This window comes from Protobothrops mucrosquamatus, unplaced genomic scaffold (genome assembly GCF_001527695.2).
Source record: "Protobothrops mucrosquamatus isolate PMUCROS unplaced genomic scaffold, P.Mucros_1.0 scaffold76, whole genome shotgun sequence".
NCBI classification, from domain to species: domain Eukaryota; kingdom Metazoa; phylum Chordata; class Lepidosauria; order Squamata; family Viperidae; genus Protobothrops; species Protobothrops mucrosquamatus.
This window is the reverse complement of record NW_015386453.1, coordinates 716,997-742,452: the sequence shown is the minus strand read 5'-3', so window position 1 is coordinate 742,452 and position 25,456 is coordinate 716,997. Positions and strand designations below refer to the sequence as shown.

Genomic DNA, 25,456 nt, shown 5'->3' with positions numbered 1-25,456 from the left:
TTTGTGCAAAGTGCTACAATCGCGCGGTTACCAGAGGGGTGGGGTTGCAAAGAGGCCGATTAGCCCAGGCGGAAAAATGTGTGTGCTGAAAAATGCCCCCTCGGCTTATACTCGAGTCACCAATTTTTCCCAGTTCTTTGCCGAAAAATAGGTCCCTCGGCTTATAGTCGGGTCGACTTATACTCGAGTATATACGGTAATTGGAAAAATTATTGGGTTAACTAGTCTGCATTTGGTTGCGAGGCTGATGTCTTTACTCTTTCAGATGTTATTCATGCTAGACATTGGTTGATTTTTAGAGTCCAGGAATTTCTTTACTGTTTTGATGATCTCATTGTATAGGTGACAAGATTCAACCTTGCCAAATGCCTGTTTCAATTCTGAACCATTTTGTGTCTCCATATTCCATTCTTACAATGGCTGCCTGGTCAGGGTACAATGACTGAATGAGCTAGATGTGGTGTGGTGATATTCCTAGTTCTTTCAGGTGGTTCCAAACTTGTCGTGGTCAACACAATCGAAGGCTTTTGGGTAGTTAATGAAGCACATGTAGAGGTCTTTTTGGTATTCCTTTGCTTTTTCCACCATCCAACATAGATTGGCAATATGATCACACATTTGTCTTCCTTTCTGAAATTCTGCTTGTACATCAGGTAGTTCCCTATTGGCAGTTGAATCCAAACCTTGCTAAATTGTCTTCAAGACAGTTTTACTCACATGTGGTATCAAGGCTATGGTTTGGTGGTTGGAATGATCTTTTGTATCACCTTTCTTTGGTATTGGGATAAATATTAACCTTTTTCATTCTTTTGGCCAGTGACCAGACTTTCATACACTTTGGCAAAGTGCTATCAGTCCTTTTGTTGGCACTGGTCACAGCAATTCTGCAGGAATTCCATCAACTCCTGGGGCTTTGCGGTTAGGCAACTGGTTGAGAGCTCACACTACTTCCTCCTCTGTGATATCCGGTTCCATTTCCTCAACCCATAGGGACAGTAGTTAAAGTTGCATTACTTTAGAGAGCCTATTCAAAGATCAGTTAAGAGGTCACCCTTAGGAAATGTTAAAATTTAAAGGGAATCTGAATTTTAACAATTTTGTATCTATTGCGTTCAGTGTGAATGATAAAGAAGGACTCAGCTATTGTTTTGCCATGATGTATTTATATGTGAGGCAAGGTTTTTCCTTGCCTAGGCATAGGTTTGTTGTGGTAGTTTGGGATCCTTCTGATAAAATCCTCAGTATTATTTCTAAAATCATAACAACCCATTATCTCATGGACCTCACTGACTTTGGGGGCTGGTGTGTGGATTTTCAGACATGTTGCACTGTTGCAAAACTGGTGCCACATTTTTCAAGTTAACCTCAGTTCCTAATGAGTATATGGATACCAGACAGCTATTTTTCCATAGTTTCTTGATAACAATAGAAGTGATTTTCCATTGTCTTCTTCCATGGTGTTTTGTTTTTATTTGATTTCTCATTCTAACTACAATGCTGGAATTCCTGGTGGAATTTACTAGGAGGCAAATTGATCTCGTTCTCTCAGTTACTCATTCTAGAGTCCCAGGATAATTCCTATATTTTATTTATTTCAATCATTTTTCCTGGTAGGTGAGCAACTTTATAAATAGATAATTGTATTTTCTATCCCTTAGCTTTATGTTCTGGAAAGACCTCCAGCATTTGACCAGGACCCAGAAACATGGCCAGAAATAAGTATGTTTGAGATTGTGACTTTGCCTTGAAGCATATCAGGTTCCCTTTTTTTTCAATGAAATCATTTTTTAAAAAGTTTTTAAGGTGAGGCATGGAGGTCTCTATGGGAGGTAAGGTTGTCCTTGAATACTTTGGTGCCTACAGGTGCCATGATGGAGATGAGCATGAAAAAGTATGGGATATTATTCCTCTTGACACTTTTGTATATTATCCAATAAAGGAGGCAATTAAAAATGTAATTTCATTGGGAGGTTTGTCACCATTCTATGTTGCTAATACAAGTATTTTTTGCAATTAGCTCTAAATGGATATTGCTTAGGTTTGCTCTGGGTTTTGGTTTCCTTGTCAGTTTCCTTAGAAGTTTTTAAGGTGTAGACATCCTTTCATGTGGCATTGTACTGTAATACTGCCATTGTGTCACATTTAGCTTTCTGTTCTTTAAGGAAAACATACCCATACCCATACTCTTTTAACCATTATTCATAGAATTTAGCCTTCAGGCTACTCACCATCATTCCTGCTCTTCTGGATAACTTTGCAAGTCAGTGGCAACTATAAAGGAATCATATATCATTTAGGCTTGCTGCATCTAGCTGGCCTAATTAGAAAGCCAATGTCCACCAGTATTTTGTACTACTGTATACAAAACAATAATCAGAATTAGGCATCAGAGTGTAGCTGAGTAAAGTCTTAATCCAGGAATTTGTTTTCAACGCCAGGATGGAATCTGCAGCTTTTTGCAATCTGGGTTGCAAAAATCTGGATGATCAATTGGTTGTTGTTTAGTTGTGTTCTATTTTCTATACCCTGATGAATCTTACTATATTAGGAATGTCTGTTGGTAACTGCTTCTTTTTAAATTCCTGCTTGTGTCATCACTGTTAGTATTTAGCCACCTTGTTTTCTGGTTGCCTCTTTTTCAGTTCCCTTTGTTTTTTCCAAGCATTCTAAGCATCCAATAATTCTTGTCTTTGCTTATGTACCCAAAATATTTAAGCTTTAACTTTATTATTAGTACTTCTAATGAATAGTCTGGATTTAGTTCATTTAATACTGAATTGTTCATTCTTCATACAGTTCATGGTATTCTCAACAATTTTTTCCAGCACCATAGTTCAGAGCCATACTTTTTCTTCATTCAGCTGTTCTGATAGCCCAGCTTTCCTAATTAAATGTTATAACTGGGAGAACCATGGTCTTGAAAGTTCATACCTTTGTAGTAAGTATGATGTATCTATGTACATTAGTATTCAGTCTTTTTCTCAAGCGGTAGATATCTGTTTATTTTATGACCACAGTCACCATCCCTAAAAAATTTTGTGCCTAAGAAAATAAAATCTGTTACTACTACACTTGCTTCTCTGCCTATTTTCATTAAGTTATCATTGCATGTTGACATAATTTTAGGTTTTTTAAATAATTGAATAGCTTTTGCACTCTCTTCTTTCAGCTATATTAAGAGATTCCTCAAATCTTCCTCATATCCAGTTGTCAGAGTGGTATCAGCATATCTGAGGTTGTTGATGTTTTAATCAGAAATTTTAATTTCACTTTCTTTTAGTCCAGAAAATTATTTTCTTCCATGTAGCAGTTATTTCAGTTTGTAGTTACATATAACATAGTTTTAAAAGAACTTTAAGAAGCATGAGAGCTTGTGGAAAAGAAAGAAAATTCTGCCCCTACACTTGCATCTGAGAGGCAGCTTCATCCACATTATAGTATCATCTTGCCCTCTGTAGCCTTTGGGCTGCAGTGACATGTGTTGCCTAGCCCTACACTAAACATACTTTGAAAGGAGCTTCTATGATTTGTTTAGTATCATCACTAAAACAAGTACAGCCCACCTGTATTCATTCACATTAAATATATAGTGCAAACAGCTTCACACCGGGCATGACAGCATAGATTAGAACAAGTGGGTAGTGCCAAAATCTTCATGGAACAGATGGATATTAAGGCAAAATTCATATGATTTAAGAGAAGGCTCAATATATGGATGTTCTAGGAAGCAGATTCACACATTAAGAAAAATGTAGAACAGTTTGGCACAAGGATTACAGGAATAGTTGTAAATAGAATACAAACATAATACAATATTGCCAAATCTAGGCTGTAAAAATCCAGGTGACCAGTAGATGGCAGGAAAGAGTTAAATATTTTAAGTGAGCAACTATCTCAACTTAGCTATTAATTCCATTTTATGTATTGGTAGTTAGTTTAAAGATAAAGAATTTAACACATTTTTCTGCCACTTGTCATGGTTCATGTTGTATATGAGCGTATATAACACGTTTTATACAATTTAAAACGCAAGAAAACATGTTGGGAGTGTATTATATAAAGAACCATGGAAATTTACCTATTATTATCTAAAGAGAAAATACTTTTTTTTAACTTTAAAAAAAGTTGCAAATATGTCTGCAAAAACCTTTAAATGTGATTTATAAGATGTCTCTGTAGACGGAAGAATTAAAAAATAAAAAGCAAGATATGATTTAATCTCCCACTCTCAAGTGGGAACAACTATTCGTTGTGGTCTGTCGCTATTCTAATGTTAGTATTTAAAATGAGTAGGTTGCATCTTGATTTTTCACTCTCAGCAGAAATCCCCACCCACCATTCATGTGGGGGTTCAGTGATGACCTTTGTAAGTTGCTTTGTCAGGTGACACTTTTCAGTTCTGGGAAGAAATTATGGAAAAGTCTCTTCTAACCTTCCCTTCTGGAGCCTGCAGATATGTTGGAATATAATTTCCAGGATTCTCAGCCACCAGAAAGTGATCTTGATGCATCAAATTTATCCTGAATATGGGTCAGGACAGAAATAATGGTTTAAGTCTTAATAGTGTTTATGGCAACTGTTTTACTCATAAGATGACCATAGCTTAGCAGATTTAACACCTAATTCTCACAGTTGACAAAACACAATGACTGCTTTTTTTTTGCCTAATATGTATGTATATTAAACCATAGGGTACAGCTGCAGTATTATTATTTATACCCTTCAATATTTTTGCTTTCCCCTTTTTTGGATGTATACATTATTGTTGTTGTTGTTTGTTTTTCAAGTACACTGAGTGCTTCTGTACCCGAGACAAATTCCTTGTATGTCTAACCACACTTGGCCAAATAAATAAAGTATATAAGTATATAAATATTTTTTTTGCCCATTTACCTATCAATGTGCTGAATTCTGGATCAAGTCCAATTTTGCTTTCCCATCAGATTTAGGCAGTTGTCAGTTCAAAATAAATGCCTCAATTACGCATGCATACTTGACACATATTAGTAATGCCAGTAATTTCTAGCAATGTTATACTAATAATGTGTTAAAGTTGCATGTTGCCCAATTACCAACAACATTGGGTGGTTTACAACAATCAAAGAAATTATGGATGACAGAAGCCAATACTGGTGGGATTATGTACTTGTGACCATAAGTGAACAGGCATCTCTCAAAGCAGACTTCTCCCTGGTTCAGAATAAAGCAGGCTGAAAATCATAGAATCATTTCTTCAAAGCTTTCCTTCAGATGGAAAAATCTACAAGTGTCTTGAAGCATTCAAGACTCCACCTGCCTTTGCTTCTGGGCACTTTGCACCAGGATTATATAACCTATAGTGTTTGGGATGCAGTTCTTCCAAAATTGCTGCTCAATGCATAGAAGGAAATGAATAAATACTCAGGGTAAAAATATTACATATAACTAATGTAATATTAATTAGATTTAACATTGAATTAATTTAGTCAATTCACTGTTTTCTTCTGGCCATACTTACTTTCTGAAGAACACTCCCTGGAACCCCTTAGAACAGGCATGTCAAACTCGTGACGTCGCGCGACGTATCAGAGCTTTTTCGCCATTGCTGGCAATGGGGTGGGTGCGGCTCCGGTATGATGAAACCGGCCCGCGGGTCGGCAGTTTGACATCCCTGCCTTAGAACAGTGGTGGCGAACCTATGGCACGCGTGCCAGAGGCAGCACTCGGAGCCCTTTCTGTTGGCTATTGCCCCAGCCCCACCTCCCCCCATGGCCCCCTCCTCACCAGCAGCCCCCCTGGAGGAGAGTCGCCCCCGGGTGCGGCCCGCACGGAACAGCGCAGCCTAGGACATGGCAGCCAGGCAGCAGGGACAAGATTCTGCCCTCATGCCCCGTCGCGCACAGATGATGTTGCAGGGTGCGGGCGGAGGGCATGGCTGCCATGGCGCTGCAGGGCCACCTGGGTGATCTGCAGTGGGCCATGGAGGCGGTGGGTGGCCCTGCAGGCGGGTGGGGCAGGGGGTGGGTGGGGGCGGAGCAGGCAGGGCGGGAGGCGGAGCGGGGGTGGGGGGGCAGGTTTTGGGCACTCAGTCTCTAAAAGGTTCACCATCACTGCCTTAGAATGAAGAAGTTGCACATTTCTACTTTGTCCACCAATATATTACAGCACTATACATTCAAGTGAAATATCTATTTGAGACATGCTATAAAAAGTTCTGCCTCTAACATGTACTCCTACTGTATATGCTTCGATTTACTGACAATATGGTTTTGTGTGGCATTAAAAGTGGCAATTAATTCCAGAATTTTTTTTTTTAATTGTGGTACTTTTCTCTAAAACTTTTCCTCTAAAACTCCTTCCCTTTCTTTCTCCTAATGTTTCTATTTTAAAAAAAATCTCTTTGCCTTGGAAAAATGGCAAAGCAGTTTCTATTCCAGTGCTGCTTCTTTTGTTGAGTAATTGAGTTAGTTGGCAATATTCTGGATGATAATAACACTCAATTTGAATAAGAATTTTAGGCTCTTTAAAAAGGCAAGTAAGACCTACAAGGAGGAATGCTGATGTTATCGGCCACTTGTTGTGTTCTTGGCTTTATCATAATAAAACCTGCTTTTCTGTTTTCTATCCTTCATTTTGTGCTGGGTGAAGATTAATAAAAGCTTTGAAGAAAAAGCACATCCATACTCCTGTGGTTGAGAGACTGGGTGCAGAGTTATAGCACATGATATTCTGTACAACTGACACTGATACATATTGCGGGCTTAAACATTACAGTGAGCTGCTTCCTTGTGAGAGTCACCTTGGGTAAAGAGTATAATGTGTGAGTCATAAATTAATGGATCTCATTTCTGACGACAGCCACGTCCTCCATAGCTAAAAGTACTTCAGGAAAGTGGGCAGCAATGATAATCTCCAAGCATACAACTTGCCCTGTTTATGTTGCAGTGGATAGCTTTTAAATTTAAAAAAAAATGCAATTTGTAACCTCTGGACAGCTCAGTACCCAAAATTATTTCAGACTTTATAACAAAATGTATTGCCTTTTGCATTAAATTAATTATGTCAGGGAATCTGGATTCATGTTTTAAATCTTGGTGTTTTTAAGACAACAGAAGAGTATGCAACTTGTGACTTACCTCCTGTTATCTAATCAGGGAAGAGAAAGGAATTAAATACTGTTTATTAAATACTATTCATGTTTTCATTGAATAGTAGAATGCAAGCTACAAACTTATTATTGCCTATCTCAGATATCTGCTGTCATTTTTTAAAAAACATTTACATTCAAGTAGAGGATATATTTACTTTTGCTAGTCTTTCTTTCCAATCAGTAGTTTGAGTTTCAGGATTGAGCCTAAAAACCCAGCTCAGTTTTGCCCCAGTTTAGCATTGTATTCATGTTCCAGCAACTCTTACCTCGTGGGACTTCTTCAGCAAAACTATTGGCACAAAAGTGACTGTGGGATTTTGGCAGACAGATGCCTGGAGCCATCGCATATTTTTCATCCTCCCAATCTTGGCTAAATATTGGAAAATAGCAATAAATAATGAGAACATAATTCCAGAAAATTATTTTAGTGGCTCAATATTTTAATACATATTTTATTTACAGACATATTTTATATTTTACTTATGGACACACTATATTTTTCTTATAGCACAAATGACGCAACAGGAATATTCTTTTGATACTTTGCATTCATTTGTGTGTGGATATTCTAGAAATTAGAGTGATGGTCAGTTGAACAGTAACATTAGCTCTGCAAACAAATACCCCAATTCAAATCATTTGTCTAAAAAAATGAAAAGTTGTAATTTAAAATGTCTGGAGTGTATTAGACTGGATAAGACCATGTTAGTAAAAGAAAAAAAAACTTTTATCTCCAGCCAGTCAATCAGTACAGAAGGAGATTTTTAATTTTTTTATCCTCAGAGGAAGTACGATTTCTGTATAAGTATTATACTTTCCTGGCTTGGTATGAAGGAGATTGTAAAGACTTTTTGTTGAAGGCGTTTAAGTAGTGGGATGTCCCCTTTTTGATTGGGGAACAGTGGTCTTCCAGATTTACTTGAACTTCGTTTTCCCAACCTTCCTTATCATACACCAATTAGCAAATGTTTGGGAGGGTTTGCTCACTTGTTGAATTCTTTTTAGTAACATGAAAACAGTCTTTTCTCTTTTTCCCTCTCTTACCACCTTTGGTCCCTCTGTTCCTTCTTTCCTTAGGATGCATGCCTGTATTTATAACAGAATAACAGAACTGGAAGGGACCGTGGAGGTTCTCTAGTCCAACCCCCTGCTCAGGCAGGAAACCCCATACCATTTCAGACAAATGGGTGTCCAATCTCTTATGACTATTGCAGCATCCATCCCACAATCATGTTGTCTTCCCTGTGTGAACTGCCTCTAATTCAGTTCCCCCCAGCTGCCTATCTTTACCCTTTTGACCACCCCAGCTGACCTTCATCATCTTCTTCCTCCTGCTGGCCTGGGATCTAGATGCTGGGCAAGGGCGTAACCTTGGGATGGACCGAATGTGGCAGAGTAGTGGAGCCTTGTCTGCTGAAGAGAGTGTACAAGACATGGCCAGCAGGGAGCAGCAGCACAGAATAACAGAGATGGGAGAGACTTTAGAGGTCTTCTGGGAAAGATTGAGGGCAATAGAAGAAGGGGATGACAGAGAATGAGGTGGCTGGATGGAGTCACTGAAGCAGTAGGCGTGAGCTTAAATGGACTCCAGAAGATGGTAGAGGACAGGAAGGCCTGGAGGAACGTTGTCCATGGGGTTGCGATGGGTCGGACACGACTTCGCAACTAACAACAACAAAAATCCAACGGTCCGCAAACTTTTTGGCTTTGTGGACTGGCGGAGGCAGTGCGACGGGGAGAGGTGATGGTTCCACGCGAATGGCAGATGAGCACAAATGGAGCTTTGTGCATGAGTGCGCCTGCCTGCCACTTGCACGACCTTGTACCAGGCCGTGGCCCAAGGGTTGGGACCCCTGTTCTAGTCCAGCCCCCTGCTCAGACAGGAAATCCTATACCATTTCAGATAAATGGTTGTCCAATGTCTTCTTAAAAACCTCCAGTATTGGAGCATCTACAGCTTCTGGAAACGAGTCGTTCCACTGATTAATTGTTCTAACTGTCAGGAAATTTCTCCTTAGTTCTAGGTTGCTTCTCTCTTTGATTAGTTTCCATCCATTGCTTCCTGTCTTGCCTTCAGTTGCTTTGAAAAATAAGTTGACCCCCTCTTCTTTGTGGCAGCCCTATAGATACTGTATTGGAACATTGCTATCATATCACCCCTAGTCCTTCTTTTCATTAAACTAAACATACCCAATTCCTGCAACCGTTTTAGCCTCCAGTCCCCTAATCATCTTTGTTGCTCTTCTCTGTATTCTTTCTAGAATCTCAACACCTTTTTTATATCATGGTGACCAAAACTGGATGCAGTATTCCAAGTGTGATCTTATCAAGGTATTAACACTTTGTGTGAGCCAGCAGAGGAGGGAGGGCAGCAGTGCAGGTGGGGGAGCCCTATTTTCCGTCACCAGCATGAGGAGCAATACCCTACAGACTACGGAGAGTGCAGCCAAATAGACCGATGAGGGCCAGGGAGGGGCGGTGGTGGTAGTTTCTTGGGTAAATGTCACAGTTGTGTGGGAAGTGCTCCCAATTCCCTTAGCTGGTCCAGAAGGATACCATAATTGACGGTGTCAAAGGCAGTTGAGAGATCAGGGAGGGCTTGGACATATAAACATCCCCATTTCAAGCCTGTCAGTAATTCATAAATCTGATCAGTGTTGTGTCAGTATTGTAACCTGGCCTATAATATTTTCTTTCTTCAGTGATGGTCTACATGTCTCTTGTGCCATTTCATTTCTCAGAGTCTGGAGTTCTCTGGGATCCACATACACAGAGAATGTCTTGGCTTCAACCAAGGGGACAAATGTCCATGCAGCAGGTTGGCAAGTGGCAGTCATGTGTAAGGCTTATAGAGGTGCTAGGAACAAGCACAAATTGGGGAGAGGGCTTGGCAGAAGATGCAATGGTGGGAAGTGAGGGAGAGCTGCAAGGAAAGTGCTGGAGGAATCAGTGAGATTGCAGCAAGGCTTGTAGAGGCATCGAACTGAGCACACATGAGCGAAGTGCTTGGTTGAACAGGTGGTGTCAGAGGAAAGGCCTGCCATTGGTGAATCTGTTGGTGTAGCAATAGCAATAGCACTTAGATTTACATATCGCTTCATAATGCTTTACAGCCCTCTCTAAGCAGTCAGCATATTGCCCCCAACTATTTGTGTCCTCATTTTACTGACCTCAGAAGAATGGAAGACTGAATCAACCTTGAGCCAGTCAGGATTGAACTGCTAGCAGTCGGCAGAATTAGCCTGCAATACTGCTTACCACGGTGTAGCACTTGGCAGGCCCAATTCACCTACATTTTGGATCTTACTCCTTAGGCCATGACAGAATCCATATAGGCATGATCTGACCCACGGCCATTGTCTTCTGCTCATTCTAAACAATGACTAATGCCTCAGTTGAGCTGTGCAGCAAAGCTTCAGGGACAACCCTCTAGACCCCCACTGTCCCCATCAAGTGCCTGGGCAGGCTGACCAAATAGGTATTTTCTCCCTGCATCAATGGATAACCACAGAAAATTTCAAGGACAGCAGGGAGTGATCTGTCCATGATGAGTGGCTAATGACAACATCCACAGCTCTAGATGTTACTATAATTCCAAGAGAAAACCCAACTCTAATATGTGAACTAGGCCATCAATAACCTAGATTTAATCCATGGTATCTATGAAATTCCAAGCTGCTGCTGATCTTGAGCCCAGAGAAAGCATTTTAAAGTTCCCTAGAATTATAGGTCTAGGAAACTCTGGGCAAAACCTGGCTATAGTATTGAGCAGCTCAAGTAGGCAAGGAAAGTGGTATTTTGTGGTAAATAAGATTAGGAAAGAGACATTGCAAGCAAGAACTATTAGAATGCTACTTCAATGATATGGATTATTACAACAGAATCTCAAAAAAGTTTATTTTTCCCTCTCTTTTATACCAAAGAGAGTTACGGTGGGCCAGTCATAAGTTTCTTCCTGACCTCCTCCTCCTATCTTTCCAGGCTAAATTGACGTGTTTGTTAACGGTTGCCATATACTTTCTTCTCTGTACCACTCTATGCTAATACATTTGCAGCTACCCATCAAAACCTTAATGCTCACTTCACAAACAGGATCTCACATCCATTGTCTCTGGAGCAGAATCCTTGGAAGCCACCAATCTTTTTGGATGACAATAGCCATTTCTTGCCACTGCACCCCATGCCAAATCCAGATGGGAATATTTCCAAAAGACGATCCCCTTTCTCCACCAAACCAGCTTTAGTGATGCATATCAGAAGGGTTTTCTCATCCAATGGTAAGATGATGAGAGGACCAATCTGGTATGCTTTACCAAAACTGGTATGATATCTTGGCTAAAATCATGAATGAGGTAGGCATTATTGTAGGCTGACCTTGTATTATGTAACAGCAGCTGGAGGCCATGGCCAGTGAAATTCTGATGACTAGGTCTCGGGGCTAAGCACGGGGCTAGAAACTGCACTGCAACCAAGCGTTGTGATTGTTTCCCTGAGAGCATGCCACCCTGTCTCCTACCCTATTTCTCTATGCCCATCACTACTATGATATTACTGTCTATTTTCTTCCACATAATTCCTATCCCCCTTTAACCCATTCTTTTCCTTCAAAAGGGGATCTGCACTATTACAAACTACAGTGGTATTTATTTATTTAAGACAATCTAGAGGCTGCCAATTCCAGATGACTCTAGATGACTTACATTAAAAAAAATTAGAACATTTTAGATATCAACTGGGAGACCAACTCTGCAGCGAGTGGGAGATCAAACAGATTCCTAACCAACCTAGCCGACAACTTTGTCATCCAAAAGATGGAGGAGGGAATTAGAAGTAAAGCTATAGTGGACCTAATTCTTACTAATAGAGAAGAAGTGATAGAGGGAGTTGAAGTTGCTGGGACCTTGGGCGAAAGTAACCACATCATACTGGAATTCAATATAATGCAAGCGCAGGCAATAGAAAATAATCCAACCAGTGTCTTAAACTTCAAAAGAGCTGATTTTAACAAACTCAGACAGAACCTAGGAAAGATTCCAGGGATGAAAATCCTAAAGGAGAAAACAACTCAAGAAGTGTGGGAAACTGAAAAATATGGTCATAAAAGCCCAGTCCAGCACAATACCACTGAAAAAGAAAATCAAGAAGAAACCAGCATGGCTGCACAAAGATCTCTCTGACAAACTGAAAGACAAAAAGGACAAGTAAAAAAAAATGGAAAGAGGGATACATAACTAAGGCTGATTATCAGCAGACAGCCAGAACATGCAAAGATGAAGCCAGGAAAGCAAAGGCTCAGAACGAACAAAGACTTGCAACAGAAATCAAGGACAATAAAAAAAGTTTCTTTCTTTCAACATATTAATAACAAGAAAAAAGTCAAGGAAACTGTAGGTCCACTAAAGATGGCAAGGAAATAACAGACAGTAGGGAGAAAGCAGAGCTGCTTAACTCATTCTTTGCATCAGTCTTCACACAAAAAGAAATTATAGCCCAACATCCCAAAAAATTACTGCAAAAGATAAATTAGAAACAAAAATTAAAATAAGCAAGAAAATGGTAAGAGAACACCTATCCCACCTTGATGAATATAAATCACTGGGACCCGATAGATTATATCCCAGAGTTCTGAAGGAGCTGGCAGATGTTATCTCAGAACCATTGCACCATATTTTTCATAAATCCTGGAGTACCGGGGAAGTACCTGAAGATTGGAAAAGGGCTGATGTGGTCCCCATCTTCAAGAAAGTGGAAAAAAACAGACCCAGGAAACTACAGACCAATCAATCTAACATCAGTACCTGGGAAGATCCTGGAAAAGATAATCAAAAAACAGATATGCGAACAACTAGAAGCAAACAAAGTCATAACCAGTAGCCAGCACGTGTTTGTTAAAAACAGATCATGCCAAACCAATCTTATTTCATTCTTTGATAAAGTGACTAGATTAGTAAACCTGTGAAATGCCATTGACATAGTATACTTAGATTTCAATAAGGCATTTAACAAAGTAGACCACAACCTACTTCTTGGTAAGCTAGAAAGAGATGGAATAGACAACATCAGCACCAGGTGGATTTGTAGCTGGCTGGCAAACTGTACTCAGTGAGAAGTCCTCAATGGTACTATACTCACATGGAGAGAAGTAAGCAGTGGAGTACCACAAGGTTCCGTCTTAGGCCCAGTACTCTTCAATATCTTCATAAATGACTTAGATGAGGGAATTGAAGGGGAACTCATCAACTTTGCAGATGACACCAAACTGGCAGGAATAGCCGACAGAAGACAAAGTATTAGTATCTCTTTATAAGACCTAGTAAGACCATACCTGGAATACTGCAACCCGTTTTGGTCACCATACTACAAAAAAGATGTTGAGACTTTCTAAAAAAAATTCAGAGAAGAGCAATTAAGATGATCAAAGGCCTGGAAACTAAAACATATGAAGAACGGCTGCAGGACTTGGGTTTGGCTAGTCTAAAGAAAAGAAGAAATAGGGGTGAATGATAGCAGTATTCCAGTATTTGAGGGGCTGCCACAAAGAAGAGGGGATCAAATTATTCTCCACCAGAAGGCAGGACAAGAAACAATTGTTGGAAACTGATCAAAGAGAGAAACAACCTGGAATTAAAGAGAAACTTCCTAACAGTGAGGACAATTAACCAGTGGAACAGTTTGCCTTCAGAAATAATGGGCGCTCCATCACTGGAGATTTTTAAGAAGAGACTAGACAGTCACTTGTCTGAAATGGTATAGGTTCTCCAGCTTGAGCAGGGGGCTGGACTAGAAGACCTCCAAGATCCCTTTCAGCTCTATTCTATTCCTATTCCATAAGCATCCAGAAGGTAAACATTTGACAGGGGCTCAATCAGTACTCTACCCCAAGGCCTGAGAGAAATACTTTTTCTCCAGTAGTCTATTTCAATGGCTCCTTTGCAAGACTTTTGTATGTACACATTTATACATGCATAATTTTATATAAATTGTTGACAGAAATTGATCTGCTATTGCTATCCACTTTAAATACTAACATGCACTTATAACATCTTTCAGTTACTTTCCATTGCTTTGAAGTAACCTGCTTCTCTTGCTATATAAATAGAGGTTCACAGCTTCTGGTTCCAGTTTTTATAGGTTAAATCAGAAGCAAGAACTAAAGGGTTACGCAGCTGTGAAATGAGATGAGATCAAACCTTACATTTTCTGCTTCCGTATTTCTCAGACGAAGGGAGTTTCTAAAGAGTTGACTTCTCAGCAAAATGTTTGCACAGACACACGAGGCCTGTGTTTTTTTACCACAAACCACAGTATGAAACTTATGAGGGCTGTGTGACATAATTACAATCTGGGGGAAGTATGCAAATATGCCAGCTTCAGAGCTTTGCTTTGGATTTCTGACACTCCCTTGGCTTTAGCAGCAGATTTTCAGAGTTTCATTTGCAGTTTCTGTAATAAGTAAAACATAGTTTTAAAAATACAATGAAAAGAAAAAGCAGAGGTTGCAGGGGACAGAATTCTACCTCCTGACTTTTAATGTCATCACTGATATATTTGTCATGGTGGCCTTTTGGTAAAGCTGTGCTTTTGAATATTGTGCAAATCACATTCCCACATGCTGAAGGTAGAGTCTCTTTTGTATTGACCACAAATCACAATTTCATCATGGCAGTTGATTTCCATGCTTTCGGTTGAGTGCTGCAGTGAACATCCAGAGTTTGAAATTGTTTGCATTATTTCTTTGCATTTAAGAGAACTGAGGACAATTAAGGCAAACGGAGACTTGAATGAAATTCTTCCACTTCCATAAGGTTAGTTTAAATAGGGATATTTTTAATAAATGAAATAGGAAAATAAACCTTGAAATGAGCTCTTTTGTATCCTGTATTTCTTTTTCCCCATAATCCATTTGCTGTATACTTCTACCAACAATGGGCAAGCTTTTTAAAATGACTATGAAAGAACTCCACACTTTGTCTTTTCAGTCAGGCTCTTTCTACATCTTTATTTAAATCAAACAGATGCCCATGGAGGTATTTTTTTTAATTTCAGGAAAAGGTAGAAATTGCATGGTGCCAAGTATGGACCCTATGACAGATAGGGTAAGATAGCGATTTGCAATTTCACAATCGCCTCTTGGATGGCTTATTGGGTTTGAAGACTGGTCAGGTTGCAGTGAAATTTCTTCTTGTGTTTAATTTTGTTTTAAAGTTTTGAGTGTTCTCTTTTGACTTGGTACTTATGCCAGGTTCAGTAAAATTCATGTAAATAATACCATCTGTATTGTAAAATCCCTTTTAGTTTTGATTTTTTTTTCATGTTCAGATTTGTGAAGGAAATCCACGGACTTTGTTTTTGGTCATAACAATGACCAATGTTTCATTGGCTGTCACAATGATGGAAAGAACTTCTTCACCTTCATTCTTGTTGTATAATAACAATTGTTGACAAATTTAAACACTTCAAGCTTTCATCTTTGTCATCAGCATGCAAGGAACCATCTTGCTAAAGCTTTCTGTTGAGGAATATCTGACCCACAAATTCCTGTGCAATGCCAAACTTGCCAGCAGTTTCCCTTAGAATGATCCACTGATTTTCCCTGGTCAGTTCATCAAGTATTTCTCCTATGAAACTCGTTGGTTACTGTTACAAGTTGTCCACTTCATTCTCAATCATACAAATCAGCTCTTCCAAGTTCATTGCTTTAAATATATTTTCTGCCCAGCATGACATTACCATAAATAACCTATATTCAGTGGTGAATTTTAACTGGAGAGACTTCTTCAGCAATCAATTCAATCACAGCATGTTGCTAAAAGTGCACCAATGGGTATCCACTACAGGCTTCCCTTTCGTAAAGAATAGCAATGCAACTTTTTTCACAGCAACTCAACTTTTTTTCACAGCAAATTTCCACCAAGAAATGAAAGAACAGATGCTAAAGAATATGTTACAGCTTCTATCACATCAGGACTGCCATCTACTGGTGATGTACAACATCGAAGACAGTACTTTTCATTCAGTCCTCATAGATGTGAGGGAAGTGCTTTACATACTCTCCATATATCTTTCTCTCACCTAGCCTATTATTGGTCTCTGTGTTTAAGAGACAACGGAATTTCTTGTCTTTCTTTTCAAGATGTAGTTTGGATAAAAATGCAGTTTTCTTATCCTGTGTATTGAGAAATCTATCTTTTACTTGAAATACTATGTCTGTTCATTGATAGGTGGGCTACATCTATATTCTGCATCCAAGTCAAATATATTATCAACATTCTTCATTACGAATGGGACCTGATGCTCAGTATTTTTAGTACTCTGCATATGTTCAGGAGCACAAGGGGTAATGCTGACTTCAAACAGGATTATGAGTGAGACCAGCTTCCAAGCTATGAACTACAAGGTAATCTGGAGTTAAAGATTACCAAAATAAGCACAGAAATCCAAGGACTAGGGTGGCAAAATACCATCCTAGTATTTTCAATTGATCTTTTCAATTTTGATTCTTGGCAAGCAACTGCAAAATGCAGTTGAATAAGATGACATGCCTCTTACTTTATTTTAAATTTCAAAAGTCAGGATTGGGAAAAATGGTCTCCTGTATAGAGTTGTTCTTCAAAACTTTTGGAAAATGATGAGTGCTAGAAACCCAAAAATTCCCTGGAGGTAAAAGGCAAAGATCTTGGGAAGCCTGGAACAGAAAAGCCTCAGTACATATTTATGTAAATGGAAATAGCAATATTTTATTCATACCAAGGAACTGACAACTGTGAGTAAGGTTTGGGACTAATTAAAGAAACTTACCTATAAAAAGTCCCATGTTCCATCTACTTAATGAAAAACTGTGCTATTTAAGAAGGCAGGATGGCACAAGCATCTTAGACTATGTGTATCAAATGCTTGATCCAAGTAAACTGTTTTAAAATAATGGGTTTTGCAAGGTGAAGTTATATAGAAGTTGCTTTTCTTGAGATGTCTGTCTTCTCTGTCCCAATGTTTTAATATGCTGAAGCAAGCAATAGAAAAAACTACTTTAGGTGAGATAATATCCAAATTAGAGTGCAGGAATTCCTAATAGGAGAAATTATCTGAGATAATTTGAAAACTGGAGAAAAATCCTGCTTTATTTGCAACAGCAGATTACAGTTGAGGGTTTTACCTGAAAAGGGTCTAACCTCCTAGCCAGTCCTCTAGAATGGAGAGAATTCTAGCCAAAATTAAGGATTTTTCTCTCAAGGGAAGGAAAAGGGTAAAAAGGGAAGGAAAAGGGTGAAAGGGAGAACAGATATAAACCCAAAGGGCAAAAAAATAGTGCATTCTGTGAAATAATTGCTCAGAGTAAGAAAAATACTGGTAGTTTGAATTCAGTTTATTTACAACTTCTTTGTTATTTTAAAATAAGGAATTGTTTTGCGACTCCTGAAACAAGCTGCAAAGGGCAGATCCAGGACCAAACAGATAGCAAATAAGCTCACAAGAGATTAGGGAGGCTAATAAAAGGTAGACTGATGAAAAGACAATCGCTTTGCATGTTGTACTGTACACTCCAGATTTGAGCTCCAAATGATTGTTAATTATGCAGTCAGAAAGAAACATATAGTCTAATTTGCTGGTGGAAATTGTTAATGGGGATATGTTGTTGAAAGGAATATTGTTAGAAGCTGAACTTTTCAGAGAAATTCTCTGATAAGAGGCAACCCAACTGAGCTTGAAAAGGAGGAGAGAGAAATTGCACTGAATTTTGGCATAGAAAACTAGAACATCAGAATATAGAGCAAATCAGGCAGATACAAAGGGAAGCATTGACCATCAGTTTCGAAATCATGCACAACAAATGTGCCAATCTGTGCTGCTCTGTACGTTTATATAGTAAATGTCTTTAAGGATCACAGATAACAAAAAATACTGAAATCACGGGAAATGTTGCATCTCAGCAGTATTCTGAATAAGCAAATCCACATTGATCTCTTTCCTTCCCATTGAGTCAAATAGAGGAAACTGGGGTTTAGTAATTTTCTTTGATGAAAAATCTGTCTGATAGGGCATAAAGATGAAGTGTCACCAATCCAGGCAATTTCTTCTTATATAGAAAATGCTTTTGGGGAAAAAAGACAATTTATGTTCTGATAATGGAACTGAATTTACAGATATCTAATTATTTAAAGGAAAATGGGATTATTCATAAGAGATCTGTTCCCTTTGCATTAGAACAAAATGGATCAGCAGAAAGAAAGTATCCTTCTCTATAGGAATATGATAGTTGATTCAGGCCTGGATCAGAAACGGCAGGAAGAAGCTATTTCTACTATCTTCCAAACAGGCTAGTCATTAAAGCCAATCCTTATTAGCTATGGTTCAACAGACAATTTGGTTTAAATCATATTAGAATGTCTGGATCTACAGCATGGGGTTATATTTCTAAAGAGAAAAGGAAACTGAAGTATAGTTGAACAAGGATGGGTATACAGCTGACACAAAAGAATACGGGGATCCTAGATCTGTCCACTGGTAAATGTGACTTACTTTAATGAGAAAATAAAGCCAGCTGGGAATTTGAATTTAGCAGCCTGTAGTATGCCACACTACCACAGTTTTTCCTTGCCTGTGGTTTCAAACCAGCAGTACAGCCTGTTTCAGCACTAGCACTAGCTGAGATGCAGTTCACATATATCCAACAAAGAGACATGCCCCTCCTCCCAGATAAACTCTTACTTACGGCCAAGAGAAAAGAAATGAAGAGGTAAAGACTTGGGGGCTACCTAAAAACTGCCAATTTATGAAATTGAGAACTGGAAAGCAAGTGAAGAGATGGAAACTCTTTCCAAAAATAACATTTGGCAACTAGATAAATAACATCTAGTAATAAGAGCCAGTTTGGTCTAATGCAGTGATTCTCAACCTTTTTAATGCCGCGACCCCCAACCGGTCATAAGTCAAGGACTAAACCGGTCATAAGTTGAGGACTAAACCGGTCGTAAGTCAAGGACTAAACCGGTCGTAAGTTGAGGACTACCCAACCGGTCGTAAGTCGAGGACTTTCCCTGCCCGGGAGCGCCGCGCATGCGTGGTTCCGCCCCCTGTGCCGGCCGAGGCGTAGCTGGCAAGCAGCAGAGACGAAGCAGGCCGACCACCAGCTGGCCCAGCCCAAGGGAGGTAAGGCACCCGCCAGAAAAGGGAAAAAAAATGGCGGACAGCCTTGCTTGGCGACCCCCGTGAAATGGTCGATCGACCCCAAATGGGATCGCGACCCATAGGTTGAGAACCGCTGGTCTAATGGTTAAGGCGCCAGCCTCCGGAGACCACAAGTTCTAATCTGTCTTAGCATGAAAGCCGGCTGGGTGTGTTGGGCCAGTTACTTTCTCTCAGTTCAACCCACCTTACATGGTTGTTGTTGTGGGGAAAATAGGTAGGAAGGAGTATTATGTAATTTGCTGTCTTGAGTTATCTATAAAAATAATAAAGGCAGGATAGAAATAAACTAAACTAAAATACATATATACATACATACATACATACATACATACCTGCCAGAATAAAGGCAATACAATGCAGATGAGGCTTCAAGACCAAATGCAATGGAAATGGAGAAGTATACCACCAAAGAGCCAGAGGGTTGAACTAGGGATAATCTCAGACTAGGGAGAGGACTATGGTGAACTTTGCCTCTATTATGAAGCATACTTTATTTTTTTATTTCATTTGTCAAATTTAGATACCTCCCATCTCACTCACAGAGCGACTTTAGTCAGAATGCTCTTAGGCAGGGGTCTTCAAACTTGGCCCTTTTATGACTTGTGGACTTCAATTCCCAGAATTCCTCAGCCAGCATGCTTTAGGCATAGCAACAGGAGAAGCACAGAGGGTAACCAATTGGGTCTAAAGACTTACAGGGAGAATTAGAGGGAGAGATTCACATGGAACAGCCCCCTGAATTCTTTCAGAGCCTGATGAGCGAACTACAGAAAAGCTTTTATGAACCAAAACAGGCCATCAGTGCATGAAATGAGAAACTAAACCAAACGTTGCTTAAGGAAGGATTTGAGTCAAAGCAAGGCTGGTCCTGCCTAAACTTGAGATTTATAAGTAATAAAGAGACCTTTATCCTGAATTAATGTAGATGGTTTAATAACTTCTTATGAGGATAAACAAGATAAGAAGAAGATTCTTGGTAGCATTTCCTGTTATAGCTTGAAAAAGATGAGTAAGAAAAATATCTCTTCAACCAGAAAAAGAAAATTGTGGACATTTTAAAATGCCTATGGCTGAGTGACCAATTCAGCCAGCAATCTATGGAGGTTAAATTTCTAAAGAAAGAAGAGCACACCTTATCTGGTATCAGTAAATATACTTGGAAAGCTTGGAAAGCTTCTATGTGTCAATAACTAGACCAAATTTGGGTACAGCAGATGAAGTTACATATCAGATAGTTCTTGACACTACGAACAGGATATACAAGAGCAAGGATTGCAGTACTATCCTGTAGAACAGGGCTTTTCAACCTATGGTACAGGTACACCTGTGGTACAATGGCACCTGGCAGGTGGTACGTGACCATCCTAGAAAAGTGGTAGCAGGGGAGGGGAATGAGCTGAACCGATGGCAGCACCGCACAAGCCTGAGCGAGAGATGGCTGGAGCTGCAGGGCTGTCCAAGGCTCAGTGGAAGCGCCAGGATCAGCGCCAGGCTCCAGCTGGAGCTCGGCACTGATCCTGGTGCTTTTGCTGAGCCCAGAAGAAGCGCTGATCAGCTGGAATGTTGCAGCATCTCCAGGGTCTTGTGATTTACATTCAGATGCTTGGCAACTGAATTCATATTTATGACGGTCACAGGGTCACAGGGTCATGTGAAGTGACCAAAACCTGCTGCAACCACCCAGCAGACGGGGGGAATAAAAACCAAACACACCCCACCCCACCCCCGCTACCAATCCTCAACAGAAATGCTCACAACAATGAAAACCTCGGACAGGAGGAAGAGCACCACTGGGTGGGCAGGCAGGTGTCTTGCTTGGCTGTGGCTTGGGGGGCATTTTTTTCAGTGCCATTGTAACTTCGAACAGTCACTAAGCGAACTGTTGTAAGTCGAGGACTACCTGTATTTTATCACTTTTTTCCTTTGGGGGGGTTCGTCAAGTTTTTGACACCTTTCTAGGCAACTGGTGGTACTCGGATGTTGCCATATCCTAAAAGTGGTACAATGGGTGAAAAGGTTGAAAAGCCTTGCTGTAGAACAATTTATCACTGATAAATTGCCAACCAAGCCACAACCCCAAGATTCATTCTAGAGGGATAGAATAGTGAATGTGTGTTCCAGAAGATGAGAAGGGGTGTTGGAGATTGCATCATCTCTTTCCATCTATGAACCTTTGGACCACTAAAGTTAATGGCAAGAGATACAGTCATGCAAAAATATTGACAATTCAAATGGGTTCACAAACTTTTCAGCACATACTGTGTATGTCTTGTCTCTCACATAGTTAGAAAATTAAGACTCTTATGTTTAACAGACTAGGGTACTACTTGTTTTCTCCCTCTTGCCTGTCTCTCTCTTGAAGCCATAGTTTAAATAGAAGAGAGATACAGTATAGATAGAAATGTTATCTTGCATATGTATTGATATGATGAATATATATTAGTATTTATTCACAGCTGTTCTAAGACTTTACTCTGCATCAAAGGCAATTTTTTTCCGAATGGGACCTGCTGCTAATTACTTGGGATTCTTTTAGTACTCTACACATGTTTAGAAGCACATCCTGAACTCCTATTAAAGAGTCCCTACTGAATTCAAATCTCCAAATGAAATATATAAAGAAATATGCTATGTTTGGTCTAATACGGTTAAGCAATGAATTGAAGTACATTTGTCCATGTCCTTGATTATCAGGAACTTGTGCATAACAATCCTATTCTGTATTCCCAATGTGCCCTTTAGCACATGGAATACAACATGATCAATGCTTTTATAAAGTTGATTAATAAGAAACCTTTACATTGCAGAGGATACAGGCTGCATCAGAAGTGCCTATTGTGCAATACGTATTTGATACCTATTTGTCTTAGGGATCATATCAACAATTCATGTGTCTCCTAACAGCCAGTATTCACGAAGTCTTTTTGTTGCAGGTCAGGTGAAAATGAGCTGCAAGTAGAGGACATAGCTCAGTATATTTATTCTGAAGGTAAGTTGCTTCCTGGATCTTCTTTGTCTGGCATTTGAGGGCAAAGAAGAAAATGTTGCTGTGATCAATACAGATAAAGTAAATAATTCTATTGAACATTTGAAGCTGCCTCTGCATTGAGACAGGATGTTGGATTAAATGAAACTTTTGGATTAGATCCAGGAGAGCTTTTATTTTGTTATGTTTACTAAACTGGGAAAAGATCTTCAATTCCTCTTCTGGAGTTTTTTAAAATTAGGAATGTTACAACAGATCATCCATTCACAGTTCCATTCAAATTTACATGTGTACAGATGGATGCCAGAATGTAATTTTGCCAGCGGCATGGAATGCACTCAGCAGATACATATAAACAGAAAGAGGAACAGTTAAAGTTAGAGTATTAGTTTAATGACCGTTGAGTTTAATATATAATATAGACATGTACCAGCCACAAAAGAGAAAAACGCTTGGAGAGTAGAAAAAGGAGCATTTGCCAAACATGGAAAGAATGTGTATTTGACTGTATACGCCTTTGGATTACAAACCTGATCATTAAAAGCCAAATATTAGATAATTAAAAAACTACTTAAAACTCATTAAAATATATGAAAAACTTAAATAAAAAGAAATGTATCGAGACTTTTTCAGAACTGAACCAATGCAAGGAACAGCCTCAACTTCAACTGCAAGTAATTTCATAGACTGGGCTCCACTGAAAAAGCAAAATTAGCTGTAAACTAATCTTGTATTGACATATTAAGCATATCAGTATTGGAATCTAAAGAAGTCAAGTCTTTGGATCAATAAAAGTCCATTTTGTCCAAATTTAGCTTCAGTTGGTTTTTCCATAACCAGTTATTTGCACTTTAGAGATTTGCACAGGGAGGATTTTGAGACATTCAAATTTTGCATGCAAGAAAGGACAAATATAGCTAAATATCATCAGCATACTAGCAGCAGATAGTTCTGAAAGCACATATGATCCTTTCTTATGATTTCTTAAATCAATTACTGTGAGATTGTATTTTCAGGGCCATTTTTCAGAGGGGCAGACAGAATTGATAGTAAAGCCATTTCAAAGGGGTGCCAAATAAGTCAAGTATTGGTGAAAATGCTAGACTGAGGGGAAGAAATGGAAACATATAGAGAAGGAAAAGAGAAGAAATGAAGCATGAATGGTATGTAGTTCTGTGTGCTTTGTATATTACAGGAAAGATAATGACTTCCATAGTAATCAAAAAGTTAAAAGGATGTCATTGGCCAGGTTACTGTAATCCCCTAGGTTTTAGTTATAAAACACACACACACATACATATATATAGGACAGGATATATCCACTATATACAGTACACACACACACACACACACACACACATATATGGCTGTGGCTCAGTCTGGTTAAATGGAAAAGAAAGAAAAGAGAAAGCGCACATTTGTAATATGTTTAATTTCACAATGCTTGTGGGTATACAATATTTTTTGTTGTTCCATTGTCTGTGCAGATATAGAGATTGTCTGGTTTGCCGATTCTAGAACACGCAACATATAATTGTCCATGTGAGAAGCAATCCGTGTCTAGATCTAAACCGCATAATTCTAAAGATTGGCCCTGAGCTTTGTTGATGATGATTGCAAACGCCAATCGAATTGGGAATTGCAATCTCTTAAATTGAAATGGCATATCCGTTGGAATCATAGGAATGCGAGGAATGAGGACATCTTCACCTTTGAAAGGTCCTGTCAAGATTGTTGCTTCTACGACGTTGCTCATTAAAGCATGTTTTTATGCTTTAAAGAGCATGTTTTACCCGTCACAGGTGTGACATCTATATAATAGTAGGTATATAAAAACACGTGCGTATTCGAATGCAACGTTGTGTCAAAATTTCAAAGCAATCGGTGAAGAACTTTCGGAGATTTAAGATTTTGAACAAACGAACATTTACATTTTTATTTATATAGATATATGGATATACATATATATATGTATGTATGTGGGTGTATATATAGAGAGAGAGGTAGAGGGAGGGAGGGAGGGAGAGAGAGAGAGAGAGAGAGAGAGAGGTTCTAGGAAAGGGTTGCAAGGAATAGTTATGGACTCCAAGCACAATTAAAGCTGCATGGAATCCTACAAATATTTTGGATGTAGCGCAACAACATTATAGGAATTTGATTGCTATATTTTTAAAGTTCTCACTTGTAACAATCTAATGGCAGGCAAGCTAGCTGCATATCATTATAATAAATTGGAAGTAGTTTGTATGTACAATTGTAGCCAATTGCTTAGACTCAAAGAGCTGAGAAATCAACTCTGTGCCTCAAAGAGAAACTTAGATTTCTCTTTCTTGAAACTTATTTCTCTCCTTCCTCTTTTCTCTGTCCTTGTCAATCAAGGTGAACAACTAGAAACAATGGTATCAGCAGAAAAGTATGCAGTGTTGGGATCAGCAATTCAAAAGATGGTGGTGAGCTTAGAGTTCCCACAATACATTTCACAGTCCTTGGTGAATGTGAAGCTGTTCTTCAGATTGTTGTAATGAGAAACCTTGTTGTAGTTTAATAATTAACACACTTCTGGGGAAACAAATCATACAAGCAGTTCCTTTGAATTGTTTCTTCAGTTTATTGTCGAAATCAAACAATTTTCAGTTTATTTTATTTTTTTTTAAATTAAATTGAAAAGTGTATCTTGTCAACAGAAAATGAAAAATAATTTAATATTCAAAATTTTCCTCTATCATTTCTTGATAGCTTGACAGACAACCCAAAAGTACAATAAACCTTAAGCAGTCAGCTAAGGTATTTCTGGATCCTAGAACTATGTTTAATTTTGTGTTCTCATTTTATATCCGCTTGTATTCAAAGTCGTTCTGGAGTGATCCATATGTTAAAGATCTATATCTATATTCCCCAAGACCCTTTTAGGGGTATATGAAATCAAAATTATTTTCCAATCTTTGTTGAAAATTAATATAATATTAAAATCCCATTGAGAATCATAAGAAGTGACAATGGCAATTGTAAATGCATCAATTTTAATTTTTAATATACGGTATTCCTTGACTTACAACCATTTGTTTAGTGACTGTTTGAAGTTGCAACAGCACTGAAAAAAGTGACTTATGACTATTTTTCACATTTACAACTGTTACCACAAACCCATGGTCCTG

The 25,456-nt window shown here is 38.9% G+C and overlaps 1 protein-coding gene across 1 annotated transcript in view; it reads left to right on the top strand.

Moving 5' to 3' along the window:
* PPP1R3F (protein phosphatase 1 regulatory subunit 3F) overlaps positions 1 to 25,456 on the top strand; it is a 42,359-nt gene that overhangs the window by 5,835 nt on the left and 11,068 nt on the right. The window contains exon 2 of the mRNA XM_029283395.1: positions 22,249 to 22,304. Coding sequence (XP_029139228.1) covers positions 22,249 to 22,304 — 56 coding nt within the window. The remainder of the gene's footprint in view (positions 1 to 22,248; positions 22,305 to 25,456) is intronic.